The sequence below is a fragment of the Lissotriton vulgaris genome, chromosome 7 (assembly GCF_964263255.1).
Source record: "Lissotriton vulgaris chromosome 7, aLisVul1.2, whole genome shotgun sequence".
NCBI classification, from domain to species: Eukaryota; Metazoa; Chordata; class Amphibia; order Caudata; family Salamandridae; genus Lissotriton; species Lissotriton vulgaris.
This window is the reverse complement of record NC_141695.1, coordinates 597,008,556-597,026,754: the sequence shown is the minus strand read 5'-3', so window position 1 is coordinate 597,026,754 and position 18,199 is coordinate 597,008,556. Positions and strand designations below refer to the sequence as shown.

The 18,199-nt window shown below is 46.2% G+C and overlaps 1 protein-coding gene across 5 annotated transcripts in view; it reads right to left on the bottom strand.

Moving 5' to 3' along the window:
- The window catches only part of EXOC7 (exocyst complex component 7), a 404,713-nt gene that overhangs the window by 174,236 nt on the left and 212,278 nt on the right, over positions 1-18,199 (bottom strand). For all 5 annotated transcript variants that reach the window (XM_086930707.1, XM_086930709.1, XM_086930711.1 and 2 more), the window contains one exon: positions 7,424-7,522. In XM_086930707.1, the coding sequence (XP_086786833.1) occupies positions 7,424-7,522 (99 nt within the window). The remainder of the gene's footprint in view (positions 1-7,423; positions 7,523-18,199) is intronic.

Sequence of the window (18,199 nt, the reverse complement as noted above, 5' to 3'; positions counted from 1 at the left end):
CACAATAAATGACAAACCGCTTCCACTTTGCCGCATAGCATGCTCTTGTGGTGGGCTTCCTTGCCTCCCGGATGATGTCCATACAGTCAGGAGGTAAGTTGAGGTAGCCAAACTCTAAGACCTCAGGAGCCAGATCGCCAGGTTGAGCTGTTGCGGATCTGGATGCTGAATGTCGCCATGGCTCTGCGTCAGAAGGCTGGGTGTGAGGCACAGCCTCTGATGCGGTACCACGGACAGTTCCAGAAACGTGGTGTACCATGGTTGGCGAGCCCACGTTGAAGCAACCAGGATGAGAGTCATCTAGTGCTGCTTGAGCTGCGTGCCACCAGCGGTATCAGAGGTGCTGGGGGAAAAGCGTACGCAAATTTGCCTGACCAGTTCATCCATATCGCATTGCCTTGCGACTGTGGATGTGGAAACCTGGCGGCGAAGCTTTGGCATTTTGCGTTTTCCTTTGTGGCGAACAGGTCTATCTCTGGATGACCCCACCTTTGGAAGTACGGGTGGAGTACTGATGGATGTATCTCCCACTCATGCATTTGGTGGCTGTACCTGCTGAGCAGGTCCGCCATCTGATTGTCCTTGCCTGGGAGGTGTTCTGCCATGAGGAAGATGTTTCTCTGAATGGCCCACTTCCACATGCTCTGAGCAGATGAGACAGCTGTGGAGAGTGTGTTCCTCCCTGCTTCTGAATGTAGTACATGGCTGTCATGTTGTCCGTCCGGATTAACACGACCTTGTTGCACAGATGTACTTTGAAGGCCTTTAGTGCCATGAAGATTGCCATCAGTTCCAGAAAATTGATGTGCATCTTCCGTTGCTGTTGTGTCCATAGTCCCTGCACAGTGTAATGGATACATGAGCTCCCCATCCCTGGAGAGAAGCGTCCGTCGTCAGGATGATCTGTGGCACAGGCTCTTGGAACGGTCGTCCCTTGCAAAGGTTTTGTGGATTCCACCAATGCAGAGAGTTGTATGCCCGACCGCTCACCAACACTAGGTCTTTCAACTGTCCGTGTGCCTGAGTCTAAGCACTCCTGAAGCGGACCCATATGTAGTCTCGCGTGCGGGACTATGGAGATGCAGGAGGCCATCATGCCTATCAACTGCATGAACACTTGCGCTGGAAGCGAGTGTTGGGGTTTGAATCGTTGTATCAGCGATTGAATGCTGTTGACCCTCACTGAATTCGGCGGTGCTGTGGCTGCCAGAGTGTTTATCGTCGCACCCAGATACTGCCGTATATGTGGGCGGGTTGGAGTAGGGACTTTGGGTAATTCAGTGAGAATCCCAGATCGTGAAGAAGTTGAATGGTGTGGGACATGTGAGCGGCACACTGCTGGGCTGACTTTGCCTGGATGAGCCAGTCGTCCAGATAAGGGTAGACGTGAATGTTCTGTCTCCTTAGGTGCGCTGCCACTGTCGCCAGGCACTTTGTAAACACCCTGGGTGCCGTGGTGACTCCGAAAGGCAAAACCTTGAATTGGTAATGTTGGTTTTGGATGGTGAACCGGAGATATTTTCTGTGTGACGGATGCAGCGGAATGTGAAAATACGCATCCTTTAGGTCTAAAGTTGTGAGGAAATCCCCTTGACTGAGCAACGGGAGTACTTGCTGCAGGGTCAACATATGAAAGTGTTCCGATAGAATGTACTGATTGAGGGGTCTGAGGTCCAGTATGGGTCTGAGGGACCCGTCCTTCTTTGTTATCAAGAAGTACAGTGAGTAAACTCCTGTGCCTCTTTCTTCCACAGGCACGAGCTTGATTGCCCTTTTTTGCAGCATGACGATGACCTCCTGCTGCAATAAGTGCAAGTGCTCGTTGGACATAGGACGGTGTCTTGGGGGCAAGTTGGGTGGAGTGGATGTTAACTCCAGACAATAGCCGTACTGTATGAGCTGTGTGACCCACCTGTCTGTGGTGATGGTTTTCCAGACCGGCAGGAACTGCTGAAGTCTCCCCCCGACCGGTGTTGTGTGGTCGGGGGGCAGTGACAAGGCGTCACTGTTTGCTGGTGGCAGAGGATCTGGAGTTGTTGTTTCCACGACCCCTGCCCTTGGCGCTGTTACCACGATATCCACCTCAACTTTGTTTGTTGTATGTGGACTGCGTGTTGCCTTTGTAGTACTGCGTGGTTTGAGAGAGCTGGGCTCTGAAAACGCCTCTAGTGCTTGAGCGACGAAAAGACCCACCCCTGAATTGCTGGGACTGTAAGGCCCCCATGGACTTAGCAGTTTCAGTGTCCTTCTTAATCTTTTCCAAGGTGGTGTCAACCTCTGGGCCAAACAGATGATCTGGATTTATTGTTTGATTAAGAATGGTGGTCTGTATCTCTGGCTTAAACCCCGAGATTCTGAGCCAGGCATGTCGTCTCAGCATGACACTAGTGTTGACAGCCCTGGCTGCGGTGTCAGCCATGTCTAGTGCACATTTAATTGAAGCATTAGATATTAGCTTCCCCTCTTGAATAAGCATCTCAGCTGCCTCCTTGTATTCGTCTGGCAGGTGCTGCAACAGGGTCTCCAGTGTGTCATAGTGTGCCCTGTCATACCTCGCTAGAAGCGCTTGTGTATTGGAAATGCGCCAGATATTGGCCGCTTGTGCTGCCACCCTTTTCCCTGATGCCTCAAACACCTTAGATTCTTTGTCTGGGGGAGGAGCATCACCCGTTGTCTGAGAATTAGCCCTCTTCCGGGCATTTGAAACGACAAGAGAGTCCAAAGGCAACTGTCCTTTAATGTAAGTAGGATCAGTAGGCGCTGGTTTATACTTCTTCTCAATCCTAGGGTTTATCACCCTGGCTCTGGTAGGCTCCTTAAAGATTTCCCCAGCATGTTTTAAGACACCTTTTAAAATAGGCAGAGTCTTGACAGTTCTCTCTGAGACTGAAAAGGTATCAAAAAGAAAATCCACGTCAATGGGGTCAGCATGGAGCTGGACGTCATGGTTTTTAGCCGCCTGTTCAATGAGGGCATTGAACGCCGCTGAATCCTCTGTAGGTGATGTCTTTTACAGAATAAAGTTGAGTGTCTGGGGCAGAATGAGGATCACCTGGGTCAGCACCAGCAGCCCAGGGTTCATTGGTATCATCAGGCTCTGTGTAGACAGGATAGCTGTACTCATCCTCATCATCGCCCTCCCCAGCGTCCACGTCAGAGTAAGTGGGCGAGACATTATGGGCATGTGGAGAAAGTGGTTCCACAAGGACAGGAGTCGAAGCAGAGTCCTTCTTTTTCTTTAAAGGAATCTTGTAGGACTCCATTGGCTGTTCCGGGGCAATTTTCCGCTTGTGGAGGGAAAGTCTGCCCGTTTGGGCATCAATAAAGCGTTCTTGTTGGTCTTCTAATGAAGATTGTTGATGCTTCAAGGTGGGAACCACCGTCGTCGACTTCGGCACCGAGGACACCTTCTCGGGCACGCTGGCGACCATTCTAGGGGTGAAAGCCTTCGGCGCTACCTTCGGCGGCAACGTGAAGTGAATGGGCGTCAACGTTTTGTGAGGTTTCTCGACCGGCTTCGAAGGTGGAGGATCTCTTGTTCCGACAGCCGAGGCCTTCTCCTTGATGCGCTGTAGGGAGGCCGTCACTTGCTTGGTGAAAGCGGCGGATGGTTGCGTCGATCCGACGGGATCCTTTGAGCCAGCCCCAGGCGTGGACTCGCGGGCTGCGCCGCTTCAGGCCTTGTCTTGTTGACGCGGAGTATCGAGAACTTTCGGATCACCGAGTCCTTTGTCGGTGTCGACCGTCTTCGGCGCCGATTTACTCGGCTCGGCCACCTTGACCTTTGTCTTCGGCGTGGCAGACTTCGTCTCGACGCCCTTGACGTGAGCCTTCGGATCGACAACATCCTTCTGCTTCTTCGGCTCCGAGGCCTTGGATCCGACCAAAGTAATGCGCACTTTCGGTTTCGAGGGGGGCACCAGTGCTGTTGCTTGTGTCGAGACCGTTGGTTTCACTTTCGGTTTTGCAGGGTGCGGCTCAATAGTAATGTCCGTGGCCGAGCCCGAAGGCGGGGCCGTAGAACCCATTGTAAGATCTTGGGTAAGGCATAGTGGCGATCCCTCGACCTGAGCCTTATGAAACGGTACGGCCCCAGTGTCAGTGTGAGGTAGCTCATCGCTCGAGCTATCTTCCAAGGCCCCAAAGGCCCCGTCGTCGTCCCCTACCTCATCGACGACTTCTTCAGCTTTGAACATTTCGGCGTCCGCGTCGTAGTTGTATTCGACCTCTGACGCGGGATTCGACAGGTTGTCAGCGATTTCCCGGTCCGCTTCCTCTTCGACATCCCCGGCATCGAAAATGTCCACAGGCGCTCGTGCAGTGTGCTGGGCCTCCTGGCGCGCAGCGCGTCGATGCTTAAGCGTCTTCTTGGACCTGAAACGGGAACAAGCCTTGCAACTGGCTTCATCATGGTCCGGCGACAGACACTTGTTGCACATCGGGTGGACGTCGATGTGGGGATACTTTGAGTTGCAGACGGGACATCTCTTGAACGGACTTCGGTCCATGATGAATAGTCGATAGGGTCTGTGGCGTCGACTGGGCCCTCCGCCTTGAAAGCACGCAGGTGTATGGAATCCGGCTCGGAACCGAGCTGGAAGAGTTAGGCACCGAACGCAAGACTATACCGACGAAGACCTTTTGTCCTTAAGAAAGTTTTTTATCGATTCCGACTAGAGGGAACCAATATACATCCGAACCCAATGGCGGAAAAAAACAATCTGAGGATGGAGTTGATGCCCATGCGCACTGTAGTCCAGGGGAGGAGCCACCTATCTCGTGATACTTCGAAGACTCTTCCAGGACAACAATGTGCGATCATCCGGACCCAACACTAGGCGGCAATCTATGCACAGATATGAATTCAGCAGCCCACATGCCTCGAACCTGTGGTGTTCACAGCCACTTAGATAATATGCCTGGATGCGCCCTGACCGTCATAGGCGACCTCCGCAAAATGATCCTTCATAAGGTCATGAAGGTCTGGAACAACCATTGCTGCCATATAAAACAAGGCATAGGTATAGTGGCCAAGAAGGCAGCCAACCTTGCATGAATGTAATGTCAGGCTGCCCATAGCAAATACCTTCTTCAACACCCCTTCCAGTATTTTGCAATCTGCAGGTGAATAGGAAAGAATCCCGGGATGAATGTAGTGGAGGAGGAAGCCTACACCACAAGCCTCTACAGCAAAAGGTGGACTGAAAGAAATTCCAGGTCTCCAGGGCTGGGCTGTAATGCAAAGCCACTTTTCTGTTTACCACCAGAGCTGTGGCCAGTTTTGCCAAGGCATTCTTCACAGAAAGGAAATCAAGGTAGCCCAGCAACACCGAAGGAGGAAAGAATCTTCACTAGTTCTAGTTCAGGACAAGATGGTGCTATGGGAGAAGATCGTGGTGGTGACTTACCATGCAATCGCCTCGTGGATGACTTGGAGGCAGGTGAAGAGCAGGAAACCAACCTGGATTTTGACCAATCTCGACATTCATCTGCTGGAGCGCAGGGCATATTGAGATTAGCCTCCCTTTCCTTGATTGTCTTAGGGTTCATATTAAGATCTTGGTTGCTCGATCTAGAATTGTGCGTAGAACCCAGGCACCAAAGACTGTCGCCATGGAGGTTAATAATTGACATTTGGCTGTTGTGACAGACCTTCATCACTGATTCTCTGGGGGAGACATGTTCCCAACACCCTGCACTTTTTTGTATTTTTAGTGACTATTTTGAGAGAAAGGTTTGTCTGAAACCTAGGGGGAGAATGTCGGAATTCACGTTTAAAGGTGTTGAAAAGAAAGAAATTTACATCGGTGTACTATGGTGGGTGCTATAAGGTTCCCTTGATGTCACCACAACCCTGCTTCTAGTGTTGATACAGAGCCAGAACCCCATGGTAGAGCTGGAGAGCTATGTCAGAAGTTTCTGGATCCAATCTGGTGTCTGGGATATGCAGAAGGTGACAAATGTATTCAAAAGTGAGAACTTTGCAAGTAGAAGTATCCATCAGAATGTATTTTTATTCAAGTCCTAAAAAGTCAAAACTTGACAAATTGAAAATAGAAAATAATGTGAGGGGAAAAAAGGTCACCTAGTATTGACTGTGAAAAGAGGGCAGGTCTTGCTCAAAATCGTTTTAAATAGTGATAAAGAAGCAGGCAACCCTACAGAATGATTGAAAAGTCTATAATCTTGCCAGCTTACCAACACTTTGATGAGCATGCAGCTTGATATATCACCATATACTACTCAAATTCCATTCATATAAACAAGCCTACCAACTAGAGTAAAGAAATTGCAAGTACTGTTTCTACATTTGTAGCCCCATTACACATTATTCTACAAGTAAAAAGTCTATGTTTCATTCATTCAGCTCCCACTTCACAGGGAAAGGATTTTCCTCTCACCCAACTATTTCCCTAAAGAAAACTGTGCCCTAATTCCCTTGCCCAATGCAAAAACCACAGTTGATGGACAGAATGCAGAACAATGTCATACATTCACCCCAGTACAGAGATCTGGGCCTAAATCCATTGTTTTTTTGCACTCCACACCAGCCCAGTTCAGACATGGCCATATGCAAATCAGTCTGACCCTGTGCCTCATGGGAACAGTCCAGCCCGAACTGCCAAGCCATGCCTTCCCTGGACCGGAAACAAGCTTCCGAGGACCGGTTCCAGGCATTCCAGCCGTCTTCAGCCCGGCTTGCTTGAATCCAGTGGTGTGGAGTGCATGGGACTCACGTCTGAGCATACCCATCCCACTCAGGGTGACAAATGCAAAAATTCCCTTGCCCAACCTCGCTCAACTCCACACCCTCACACGAAAGTTGTACCTACCTCAATCCTAAACCTCTACTCAAGGGATTTTTGTCACATGCTGTGAAGTCTGCTCAATATCACTGGAGTGTTCCCACGGACCTTTCCAAAAGACGATGCAATGCTATATAAATGTTGATTACTTACCTAGATAGTGAGGTTTACAAATCACTCAAATGGTATAGGTTTAGGCCACACCTTTTCAGGTGCTGTATTCTACCTCTGTTTTTCTCAGATGGCAGGGTTTCTTCCACACCACAACTAGTGGAAGTTATCCCTGTTCTTAGATGGCTGCTTGGCCTTTTCACCTACCAGATGGTATTTTGTTCCCAAACCTGAATATGCAGTGGAAATTGCCTTTCAACTTCCACATATTGGAGTTAGTCAGACTCACATTCGTTTGATGCTAATTTTCTCCAAATTGCTATACAAATTATGGTTTGACAACCAGATATTTTTGTTTGCTGCGGACATCTCATAAAACAGGACTAGCCCTTTCTCTTCCTGACAGTAACATTTGGTGGCCATCCTCCTATAAAAGCTGCATGCTAGTCAGAGTTCCCATTGCATGGATCTGCAACTCAATCCCCTTGCTGGGATCTGGAACATACCTTGATACTGTCAGCAAAATCGTCCAGAGCTTTGGCTCCAGTAGTTTCCATGGAGTTGATAAGATTTGGTAGTTTGTTCTTGGTGCTCGCTGCAGTCCCCTAAAATTAAATACAAAGTTTATAGAAAATAACTCACGACATCATTAGGCCTATTATGTCTTTTATATCATTGTCTCATTTAAATGCTACAACACCCACTCACTTTTCCCCTCTAGAGTACACATATTCCTGTTTTTTCTTTTTAAACTCTTTGCAACCAAATTTAAAGAAGACATTTCACTCATTGCACGGTTGGGCCACAAACAGATCAGTAATGAGGAACACAATGGATTAAAATAGTTCAATGTCATAAATCTTTACATAAATGCACCTGCAGGCAACATTTCATTCTGCCGGCCACAGTCATGGGCACTACCCTCAGGAATATCCTCCACTAGGCTCCTCAAACCTAGATAAATCCCCCACAGAATCCCACAAGACCATCATGACGGCGTAATGATTCTTGGTGTCTACTGAGAGGGCATGAAAGTCTGCAATGTTTTAAACTATTTTTATCATTTTATTGCCACAGAAAACATACAATGCACACAACAGTGGTATGGGGAAATGATTGCCTCAGCATCGAAACACCTCATTTGCCACAATCTTGTCTTCTTCATTAGTGCAAAAAGGTGCTCAGTCCCATGGTTCTATGCTTTCCCACTGCTTCGCTGGTGTCTCTTGTGGGATATTTAGCTGGGGGTACTTAAGAACACGGAGCCATCACGTACTCATACAATCCGTAATATATCCGCCATTTCACCCACACCTTGTCGAATATTCAGTGGCACCCTTCTGTTCATTAACAATCTTTCTGCCTCCATGTATCTATTCGTTCCTGCTTGCCAAAAGTTTCGTTGGCGCATTTGCCTCCCTCCAAAGTTTTGCCACATCTCTTTTTTCGACTAAGAAAAACAGCATACAAAACAATACTTGTGCCCTGGGGATGTCCACGTCATTTGGGAGTCACAATAAAACCAGTGGGGCCATCTAGTGTCTGTCTACTTCCAAGATGTCTTCCATTTCCTAAATGATTCCCCCCAGTATCTGCTCACCTTGGAGCAGCTCCAGAGCAGGTTTATGAGTGTGCCTTCTTCTATTAAGCATTTTAAACAGTAGGGGTCCACAGCTCTCCCCATTTTAAATAGTATGGAACGATTTATATTATGACCTATGCAGCATGTTAAATTGGGTCTATCTCAGTCTTGCCTCTTCTTTAGGGTGCATTAGGGCTGCCTCCCAGTCAATCTTTTTTAAGACCTGTAAATCTACCTCACATCTCGAGCGTAGATTTCGGAGGTTGTTTGGGGTGCTACGGATGATGAAGATGCAGTACAGCTGGGAAACCAGTTTCTTAGTAATTGCCCCTCTCAGTACCTAGCTTTTTAATGGACTTTGCTCGCTCTGGGAGATCTAACCCCAGGATTCCCTCTGCCGGCATGGTGCGCACCAGCCTGAGGTACTAGATTCTATGTGAGGATGCTAGTTTGAATTCATGCTGTAGGGCGTCAAACGATTTCACTTCCCCTCCTTCCAAGTACATCTCCCAGAGATTCTGTTCCAAAAGATTCCTAGTGTTTAAACCATGCGAGTTTACTAATCTCCTTTAGCAGGCTCCCTTTCCATAGTGGTGTAGCCATGGTGATCTTACCCTGTCAGCTTAAAGCTTTGGAGGTATCGTTCCACACTCTCAGAGATGCCCGTGTCGGCTGAGGCAGGCATCTATGATTGCTTTTTCCCATAGACAAAGTACAAGTATGTGGGCTTCCTCATTTCTGCTCTACGAGCCATTTCTGTTTGCGAGGTGAACCCCCATTCATTGACAACTTGAGGTTGGGTGGCCCTATAGCAGACATCTCTCACAGTTTCTTTAATAAGAGCTAATTATGTTAAATGAAACTCATCAAGAACTACTAATATTATTTGTATTGCTAACAGTGTTCACGTTAGGTAATATTACAACAGTGGGGACCATATGCAAGATTTTTACCAGCGATCACATTAGTGCATCAGGCATGGTTGCCAGCAGTAATGTAAAAAAGCCTTTGTCAATAGGGAATGCCTCTACATGGGTAGTAAATAGCAACCCTAGCAATAATGTCCCTGGTACCAAAGTAATAACGTTTGTAAAACATCTTACTGCACATGATTTTTCATTCAAATATCAACTTTAAGTTAATTAGGAAATTCTGCAATTTTCTTTAAATATTAGATCATGAGTTCGGAGAACAAACACATTTTCATCTTGAATACACAAACTCAATTTTCCTATATGTATATTAATTCAACCCAGAAAAGCTTCTAATTTAGTAGGCTGGGCTGTACACAGGAGAGCAACTTACAGGTAGCTGGAGAGCTACCAGCAGCTCATAAGCTACTCGTTGGAGAGGCATGCCCTATAGTATGCCCTCATGTCTGACAGTGTTAGCTGCAGCTGTAGACTGAGCAGTACATGGTCAGCAAGGCCACCCACGGGGTGCGCCTGTCCCAAAGCAGAGTACGTTACTGCATCCATTTCATCAAAATAAGAGTCTGGTATTGGAAAGAGTATTTTGCAGAATATATAGTAATTTGGGTCATATGATCATCTTGATGATGGACAATCTACCCGTTAAGGTGAGTGGAAACTTTGCCCAACGTTCTCCGTATTCCCAGAACTCCCTCAGGAACCTGTCTAGATTCACTTACATGAATCAGACCCTCCCCTGCCATTATTACAATTTCCAAATATTTGAAATGCTTGATACAGTACAGCAAATAAGTCTCAAGTTTTCTGAACACTAATAGTTGCTGTAGGTGCTCTGTATAGTAGGTCTACCCAGGTACAGAATTTAGGCCCAAAGCCTAACCTCTTCGGAGACAGCTGCATATAGCTCCAATCAATGGAGTAAAACGCCTTCTCAGAGTCTAGGGACAATATGGCTCATGGTTCCTTTTGACTCATAAGTATGTCCAACCATATGAACAATTGTTACTTACCTGTAAACAGGTGGTTCTTCAGTATTGGTGTCTTTCATAGATTCACATGCTTGAATATTCCCCGTCCACGGAGTGGGAGTCCCACGGTAAATAAAATAGCAATAAATACTAAATATATATATATATATATATATATATATATATATATATATACACATATATATATATATATATATATATATATATATATATATATATATATATATATATATATATATATATATATATATATATATATATATATTCACTGGTACATTTCCCCATTTGGAAAAAACGTCGCCAACACACAAGAAGTTGCTGTGCACGGTAAATTTAATGGTTTTCCTGCCATTAAATTTACCGTGCACAGCAACTTCTTGTGTGTTGGCGACGTTTTTTCCAAATGGGGAAATGTACCAGTGAATGGATTGGGTGACCGGTAGCCCTACGCCGACCCACCCGCGAACGAGATTGAGCATTAACCGGAACCTGCTGTTCTTCGATATATATATATATATATATATATATAAATAAAATCGGGAGGAAAAACCTGAAATACATATTAGAGAAGGAATAAGCTGCCTAGCCAAAATTCTACATAGGAATGCATGGGGAAGAAAAAACCATATGCAGCCTATCCTTGTCATTATGTTGGTCCAAACTGCAGCCAATCAGCCGACAGCAGCCCTCTAGAACCTTCTCCTCAGAGCTCAGCACCTCAGATTTTCAAACAGCCACTAATCATATGAAAACTAATAGGAGGAGGGTAGAACAGAAGCTCACCTTATTGAAAAAGATTACGAAGCGCAGCTTGTCCTACTGCGGTATCTCCTTCATTCATGGCACCCAGACAGTAGTGTTTCGTGAACGTGTGCCTGCAGGACCACGTGGCTGCTCTGCAAATCTGATGCAGCGCGACACCGGCAAAAAGTGCAGTAGAGAACGCCATGGATCTGGTGGAATGGGCCCTTACTGAAGACTGTAAAGGTGTGCCTGCTTTTTGATGGCAGAAAGCAATAGCCTAAGACACCCAGCGGGCTATTGTAGGTTTGGTGACTGGACGTCCCTTGTGAAAACGGCCATAGGCTACAAAAAGCTGATCCGATTTGCGGAACTGGGCTGTTCTGTTGATGCAGAACTTTAAGCACCGCTTAATGTCTAAGGAATGCAAGCGTTGATCCGCAGGAGACTGCGGGTTAGCAAAGAAAGACTTCAGAATAACAGGCTCATTGATATGGAAATCTGAAGGTACTTTAGGAAGAAAAGTAGGATTAGTGTATAGTAGCACACAATCCGGTTAAAACTGAAGAAACGGTGGTTTGATCGTGAATGCATGAATGTCACTCACTCGACACGAAGACGTCAAAGCAAGAAGAAGCGCGACCTTCCAGGTGATGTATTTGAGGTCCGCTCCATGTATTGGTTCAAATGGTGCAGTCATTAATTGTGCTAAGACAATGTTGAGGCGCCACGCAGGAGGAGGACGCCGAACTGGTGGAAATTTACGAAAGAGTCCCTTGAAAAATTGGCGTATAATCCTAGAGGAACATAGGGAGGCGGAGCCATCGTGGCGGAAGCGTGAAATTGCCGCCAGAAAAACTCTTAAAGTAGCATGAGACAATCCTGACTGAGCTAGTTGAAAAAAGAAAGGGAGGAGCTGAGCGGGCGTTGCACACAAGGGATGCACACCGGCCGCAGCACACCAATGGCAGAACCGTTTCCATTTTAACTTGTAAGTCTTTATCGTTGAAGGAGCCCTGGCCTGAGCAAGGATGTCTCGACATTCTTGAAGAATGGCTAGATGTGCAAATTCATAGTGTTCAGGTTCCAGGCTGACAAGCTCAGAGAAGAGGGGTCCGAATGGTAGATGAGGCCCCTGTCCATGGAAAGAAGATCCATCCGAGGATGAAGAGGGATGGGCTCGCATTGGGACAGAAGGAGCAGCTCCGAGAACCACGCCTGCCGTGGCCACCTGGGAGCAATGAGAAGGATGTGGCAGGGTTCTCTCCGTATCTTCCAAAGCACTCGCGGCACCAGAGGGATTGGAGGAAAGGCGTAAGCAAACAGACTCAACCAATTCATCAAAAGGGCATTGCCCTGTGACCCTTTGTGGGGATGCCAACTTGCGTAAGCTGGGCATTTGTGGTTCTCTGGCGTTGCAAAGAGATCCAGCGCTGGGCGAGCCCAGCGACGAAAGATCATGTTGAGTGTTGGTTGATGTAGTTCCCACTCGTGGGTTGATGATCGGGATCTGCTTAGGGAATCCGCTAGGAGGTTGGACAACCCCGGGAGATGAATTGCAGTGATCGTGATTTGGTGATTGAGTGACCAGTCCCAAATAGCCTGTGCCAGGCGAGACAGCACCGGAGACTTCGTTCCGCCCTGCTTGTTTATGTAGTGCATGCAGGTTGTGTTGTCTGTTTGTGTGAGGGAAGACTCCCCTTGCAGCACGGGTTGAAACGACTTCAGCGCTAGGAAAATAGCCATGAGCTCCAATTTGTTGATGTGCCAGGCCTTCTGATGTAGAGTCCATTTTCCTTTTATAGACATGTCTTGGAGGTGCGCCCCCCCCCATCCCTCTAGAGATGCGTCCGTGGTTAGTGTCAGGTATGGGGTGTTTGATAGGAACAACATCCCTGCTGCAAGATGCAAAGGCTGTGTCCACCATTTGAGCGCTGCTCTCATTTGAGTCGTGACACAAACCAGATCGTTGAAGGATCCTGTGACTTGACGCCACTGTCCGTCTAGTTCCTCTTGAATAGGACGTGCTCGTAGTCTGCAATGTGGGATGAGAGCAATGCACGACAAAGCCATCCCCAGAAAGGACTTCAACAGTCGAACTGAAATGCACCGTTTTGACAGTAGAAGAAACACTAGGCGTAGAATTCTCTGTTGACGTTCCATGGAGACAAACGCCTTTGCCAGCGTGGTGTCTAGTGTGGCCCCTAGAAAATCCTTGCAAGTTGCCGGGTGCAATTGGGACTTTTCCAGGTTGATTGACAGACCCAAGGAACCAAACACCCTCTGACAAATGGAGGTATGGTGCAACAGTTGTGAGCGGGACTGCGACTTCAGGAGGCAATCGTCGAGATATGGAAATATCTGGACACCTTGGAGGCGAAGGGGCGGAACGGAGGCCAAATTGCAGGACTTTGAACTGGAAATGCAGGTGCCCCACCTTGAATCTTAGGAACTTCCGATGACCTGGGAGTATTGGGACATGGAAGTAGGCGTCTCGGAGGTCGATGGTTGCCATAAAATCTCCGACCAAGAGCAAACGCAAGATTTCTGCAAGCGTTAGCATACGGAAGGATTGATTCTTGAGATATTGATTGAGCGCTCTCAAATCCAAAATGGGTCTCCATTCCCCATTCTTCTTGACGATTAGGAAAAATCGGGAATAGAACCCTTTTCCTCTCTGAGACCTTGGCACCACTTCTACCGCACCCTTCTGAATCAGAAGGCGAACCTGATGGAATAGTTCCTTGAGGTGCGGAGGTGGCGGTCCGGAAGGTGGTGTCGGAGGAGGTACTTCAACGAATTCCAATGCATGACCTTTGTCCACAATATCGAGTACCCAACGGTCCGTGGTGATGGAGGACCATTGAGAACCAAACAGAGAGATTCGACCTCCAATTTGCAGATTTAAAGGCAAGTCATTGACGCTTGTTGGAAGCTCCCCTGTAAGTGGACTTTCCTCTATAGGTTTTGGGAGGCTGCTGACGAGAAGACTGTTGATGGTTTCCAGAGAAACGCTGGTTGCCTTGGTTATAAGATCGATATTGATTGTTTCCTCCTCGAAAATTGGAAGTAGTGCCTCGTCCTCGAGCAGCCCGAAAGGGCCGTTTCTTAAATTGAAGAGTACCTAAGGCACGTGCAGTGTCTGTGTCCTTCTTTATGGATTGCAACGCTTCGTCAATGTGCGCTCCAAAGAGTGATTCTCCATCATATGGCATATCAAGAATTTTTGCTTGAACTTCCTGACGAAAAGAAGTCAACGTTGCCGACGTAAGACTGCGCTCCAGCGAGTTGTCGAAAACCAGTGCAGGCCACATCCACTGCACAATCAATCAATTCTTCGGATGTTCTTTCACCTTCCTGAAGAAGCTGTTGCGCTTCCGCTTTGGAAGCATCCGGAAGTAACGCCACATAGGCGGACATATCTGCCCAAACTTGACGGTCATATCGACCCAAAATGGCCATAGCATTAGCCACTCGCACAGTAGTAGAAGACATTGAGGAAAATTTGCGACCTATAGCATCCATGCGCCGGCTCTCACGGTCCGGAGGAGCGGTGATGGTAGATGCAGGATTCCGCGATCCTCTTTGAGCTGCCTGACAGAATCAGGCTTCGGCTGGCCTGTAAGGCATGCCGGAGATCCCACTGGCGCCTTATATTTCTTCTCTAACCTCGGCAATTGTGCTGGTAAGGAGTTTGGAGTCTTCATGAGTTTCACACCTTCAGCCCAGATGAAATCTATAATTGGGACCGTGTGCATCTGTTTAAATGGTTGGTTCTTGAAGTCATACAGGAAACAATTTTCCTCTCTTTGGACTCGTGGTAACTTGAAACGCTGTCCTGCCCTGTCCATCCATTGATGGAAGCTTGCAATATCCACTGGAGGAGAATCCCCTGGCGTCACCTGAGATGGGGATGGTGTCTATGCCCGATAGTCATCCCACTCCGCCATCTGATCATCATCACCATCCACATCTGTAACTTCACCATCCTCTCGCTCTGGAGGGTTCTCGTTGTCATCATCAGGATACAGAGTTGCATGAACCTGAATTGATGTGCTTCTTTGAATGGAAGCAGGCGGTGTAGGAGCTGAATGAGCGGTTGACGGCTCTGTAATCGGGGTCGAAACAGATGGGACATTAGACACCTGTGGTGATGGCGGGAAACGCCGATTATAGTCATCCAACATGTTTTGGAGGGTTCAAACTGAAAGACTCATCACCTTCGAAGAGTCAGAAGTGAGAAATTAAGGACTAAGCAACAATGCTATGGAGTTAATTCCTCTTGAAACCCAAATAACAGTTCGTCCTGATACACCTGTCTACACCAACGTAGCACGTGATCAACAGGTTCCAGCGATTTCAACGAATCCCGATGCAATTCCGACCATTGACAGAACTGCCTCTGGCTATTTCATTAACTTTTGATACGTTTTCTGAGGATCCCAGCGAACCTGAAACAATGCCATCACAAAGAACTTTCAAAGAACAAGCAACATACTTTTTACATCTCCTGAAAAAGACTTATCGGGTGTCACCATGGATTGAACTGTGGATTGTTTCTGGAATATTTTTCTTTCTGCTTTGGCTAGCTTTAGAAATGACTAGGAGTATGCTGATAAATGGAAGATATATTCAAATGAATACAACAAGTAAAAAAGTGAACTTACTTCTGAACCCACACAAATCAACCCATTGGGAAGCAAGAGACTTGTCAAAAGTGAACATCACAGCCGTTCCTATACAAGATGGTATAGTTTGGGACAAAACTGAATATGACATATTCGGCCCGTCTGAACTTTAAAAATTCCACCTATTTAAAATTTCATTAAGTGACTTTATTACGTCTAGTACCCTTTCTGATGATTTGGACTTCGAGACTGTTAATAACATGATGTCTGATCTAGAAAAATCAGCTGCATTCTATAATCATGATTATTTAGAGGGTTCATCAGACTATGAACAGCTTTATTGATATAACCACTATGGTGATCATTTCTTGCATAAATCTGCAACACCTAGAAATGTATTTAGGTACAAACAATGGAAACATTGTCCTACACCACCAAACGGTAGCTCAAAAACATTTGCAATGAAGTTTCCATATTTTTCAGAGTTCACCATATCCAACCCAGAAACGTTTTATTTAAAAAATGTGAACAAAACAGGAATGAAAAATATTTTAACCAATACAAAACAGATTTATTCTACAGCCTTTATTACCCAACTGTCTAGCCGGGGTTTCGACTTTTGGAAAGGCACAATTGACACAAAATCTGTCTGGGGTACAAAAGATTGGCAAGTGCAGAGGATAGAAGCTTTGTTTAGAGCCTGTATCATCCCACAGCAAATAATGTTTTTTTATGACACTGTCCAACAAACGTCATGCTTTGGTTTAGCCAAGATCAAAGACGTGAACACTCTATCCTTACCTTCACCTGCAAGTAATAGCACTACACAGGGGGGAGGTCGAAGTACATACTATTTTACAAAACAACAGATCAGATCCTGAATGGGAAAAATGGTTGCTCTGGCCCACAGACACAAACATTTGTCAAGAACGATTCCTGAACAAAATACAGGGTTTCACTATCAATAGGCCAGACCCATGCTATGTTCAAAGACAGCATCCAGGGGTAGTAACAACATACAGTGTAGGAAAATTATGCCTTGATTGGCTCCAGAAATCTACACTAGAGGATGTGAAACAACACTTATCTTTACATAAAGAAGGCCTTAGGGATTTCTTGCTAGGTCAAAGAAAACCGTGTCAAAAACGTTTCATATATGCCTGTATCTACGCTGCTTATAATGAAATATGGAAGGTTACTCAAGCCGACGCTGCAGAGAGAATACAAGAAATTGATTGTATTCATTTAGAGAAATCTCTCGCTGTGGTTGACAATGGATTAACGACTGTTAACGACTGTTATCCAGGATATATTGATTGGGCAACATTGTATCCTCTGCCATAGACATTATGGAACAAGACTTGGACATGCTGCGACTAGGCGAGTCTCAACTGCGGTTTAATTTGCTATTAGGCTGGACGCTACAAAACTTGCGTGGACTATGTGCCTTGGCGTTTTATCAACATAAAGTCTCTATTTTCAGAATTCAATCTCACTGATTAACAGGCCGAACTGGCACAGAGGGGAGCAAAGTATACAGTGCTGAGCATTGAAAATTGCCATTTACGGTAGCAGAAAAACTAGCTACTCAATGGCTCTGCCTGTTACAACTTTCCACTTTCAGTATTGCCTAAAAAATATACCAGCAGGCAAATATGAAAGGTTGGGTAAAGAATACGTTAAGACATCCTGGGATTTATCTTACACACACAGATGTGAGGGCGCGTGAAGTGCTTCTTAGCGGTACACACTGTGAAAATGCACTAAGCAGTTCTCTCCTATGTCAGGGTATTAAATTACACAAGGCTTGTAACGGTTCCACTGCAAATTTGTCCTGTCACATGCAAGGTTCACCAGCCGCAGTGATTAATCCAATTTTTAATCAACTTTCAAATAGAAGTTACATTATGTTGAATGATCACAGCTGCTGTGGCATGTTGCCAGGCATTCCGTATCTAGTAACGGTTACTTCCAGGGTCACTTGCTGTATGCACGTCTTGTTCCCCAAAATAGACACAGTCAGGGACTCGTCTTTATGGCCTTCACTGAACATCTCTTCTATACAAATTGATACTTTAAGCAGAATGAAAGCCATTCTTTTACAACAAACCGTGCCTTTGACCTCGGCCTAAGAAACCAATGATCTACAAATTGCAAGGACTTCAGCGGAGATACAGGCTCTGTTAAGTGCAAACTGCCCTACACATTTCACCGAAATGTTAGGACGCATCTTAAACATGTCTGATTCAAGTGGTATTGTGCATGTATTTACGAACGTATGTTCAGGACTGTTAACACCTTTTCAAGCACTCCTCGGAATCATTCCAAACTTCGTGCACTCGGTGTTTGGTGATCTGCCGCTAATTCTAGCACTTGTTGTAGGAATCCTGTTTTTATTCCTACTGATACG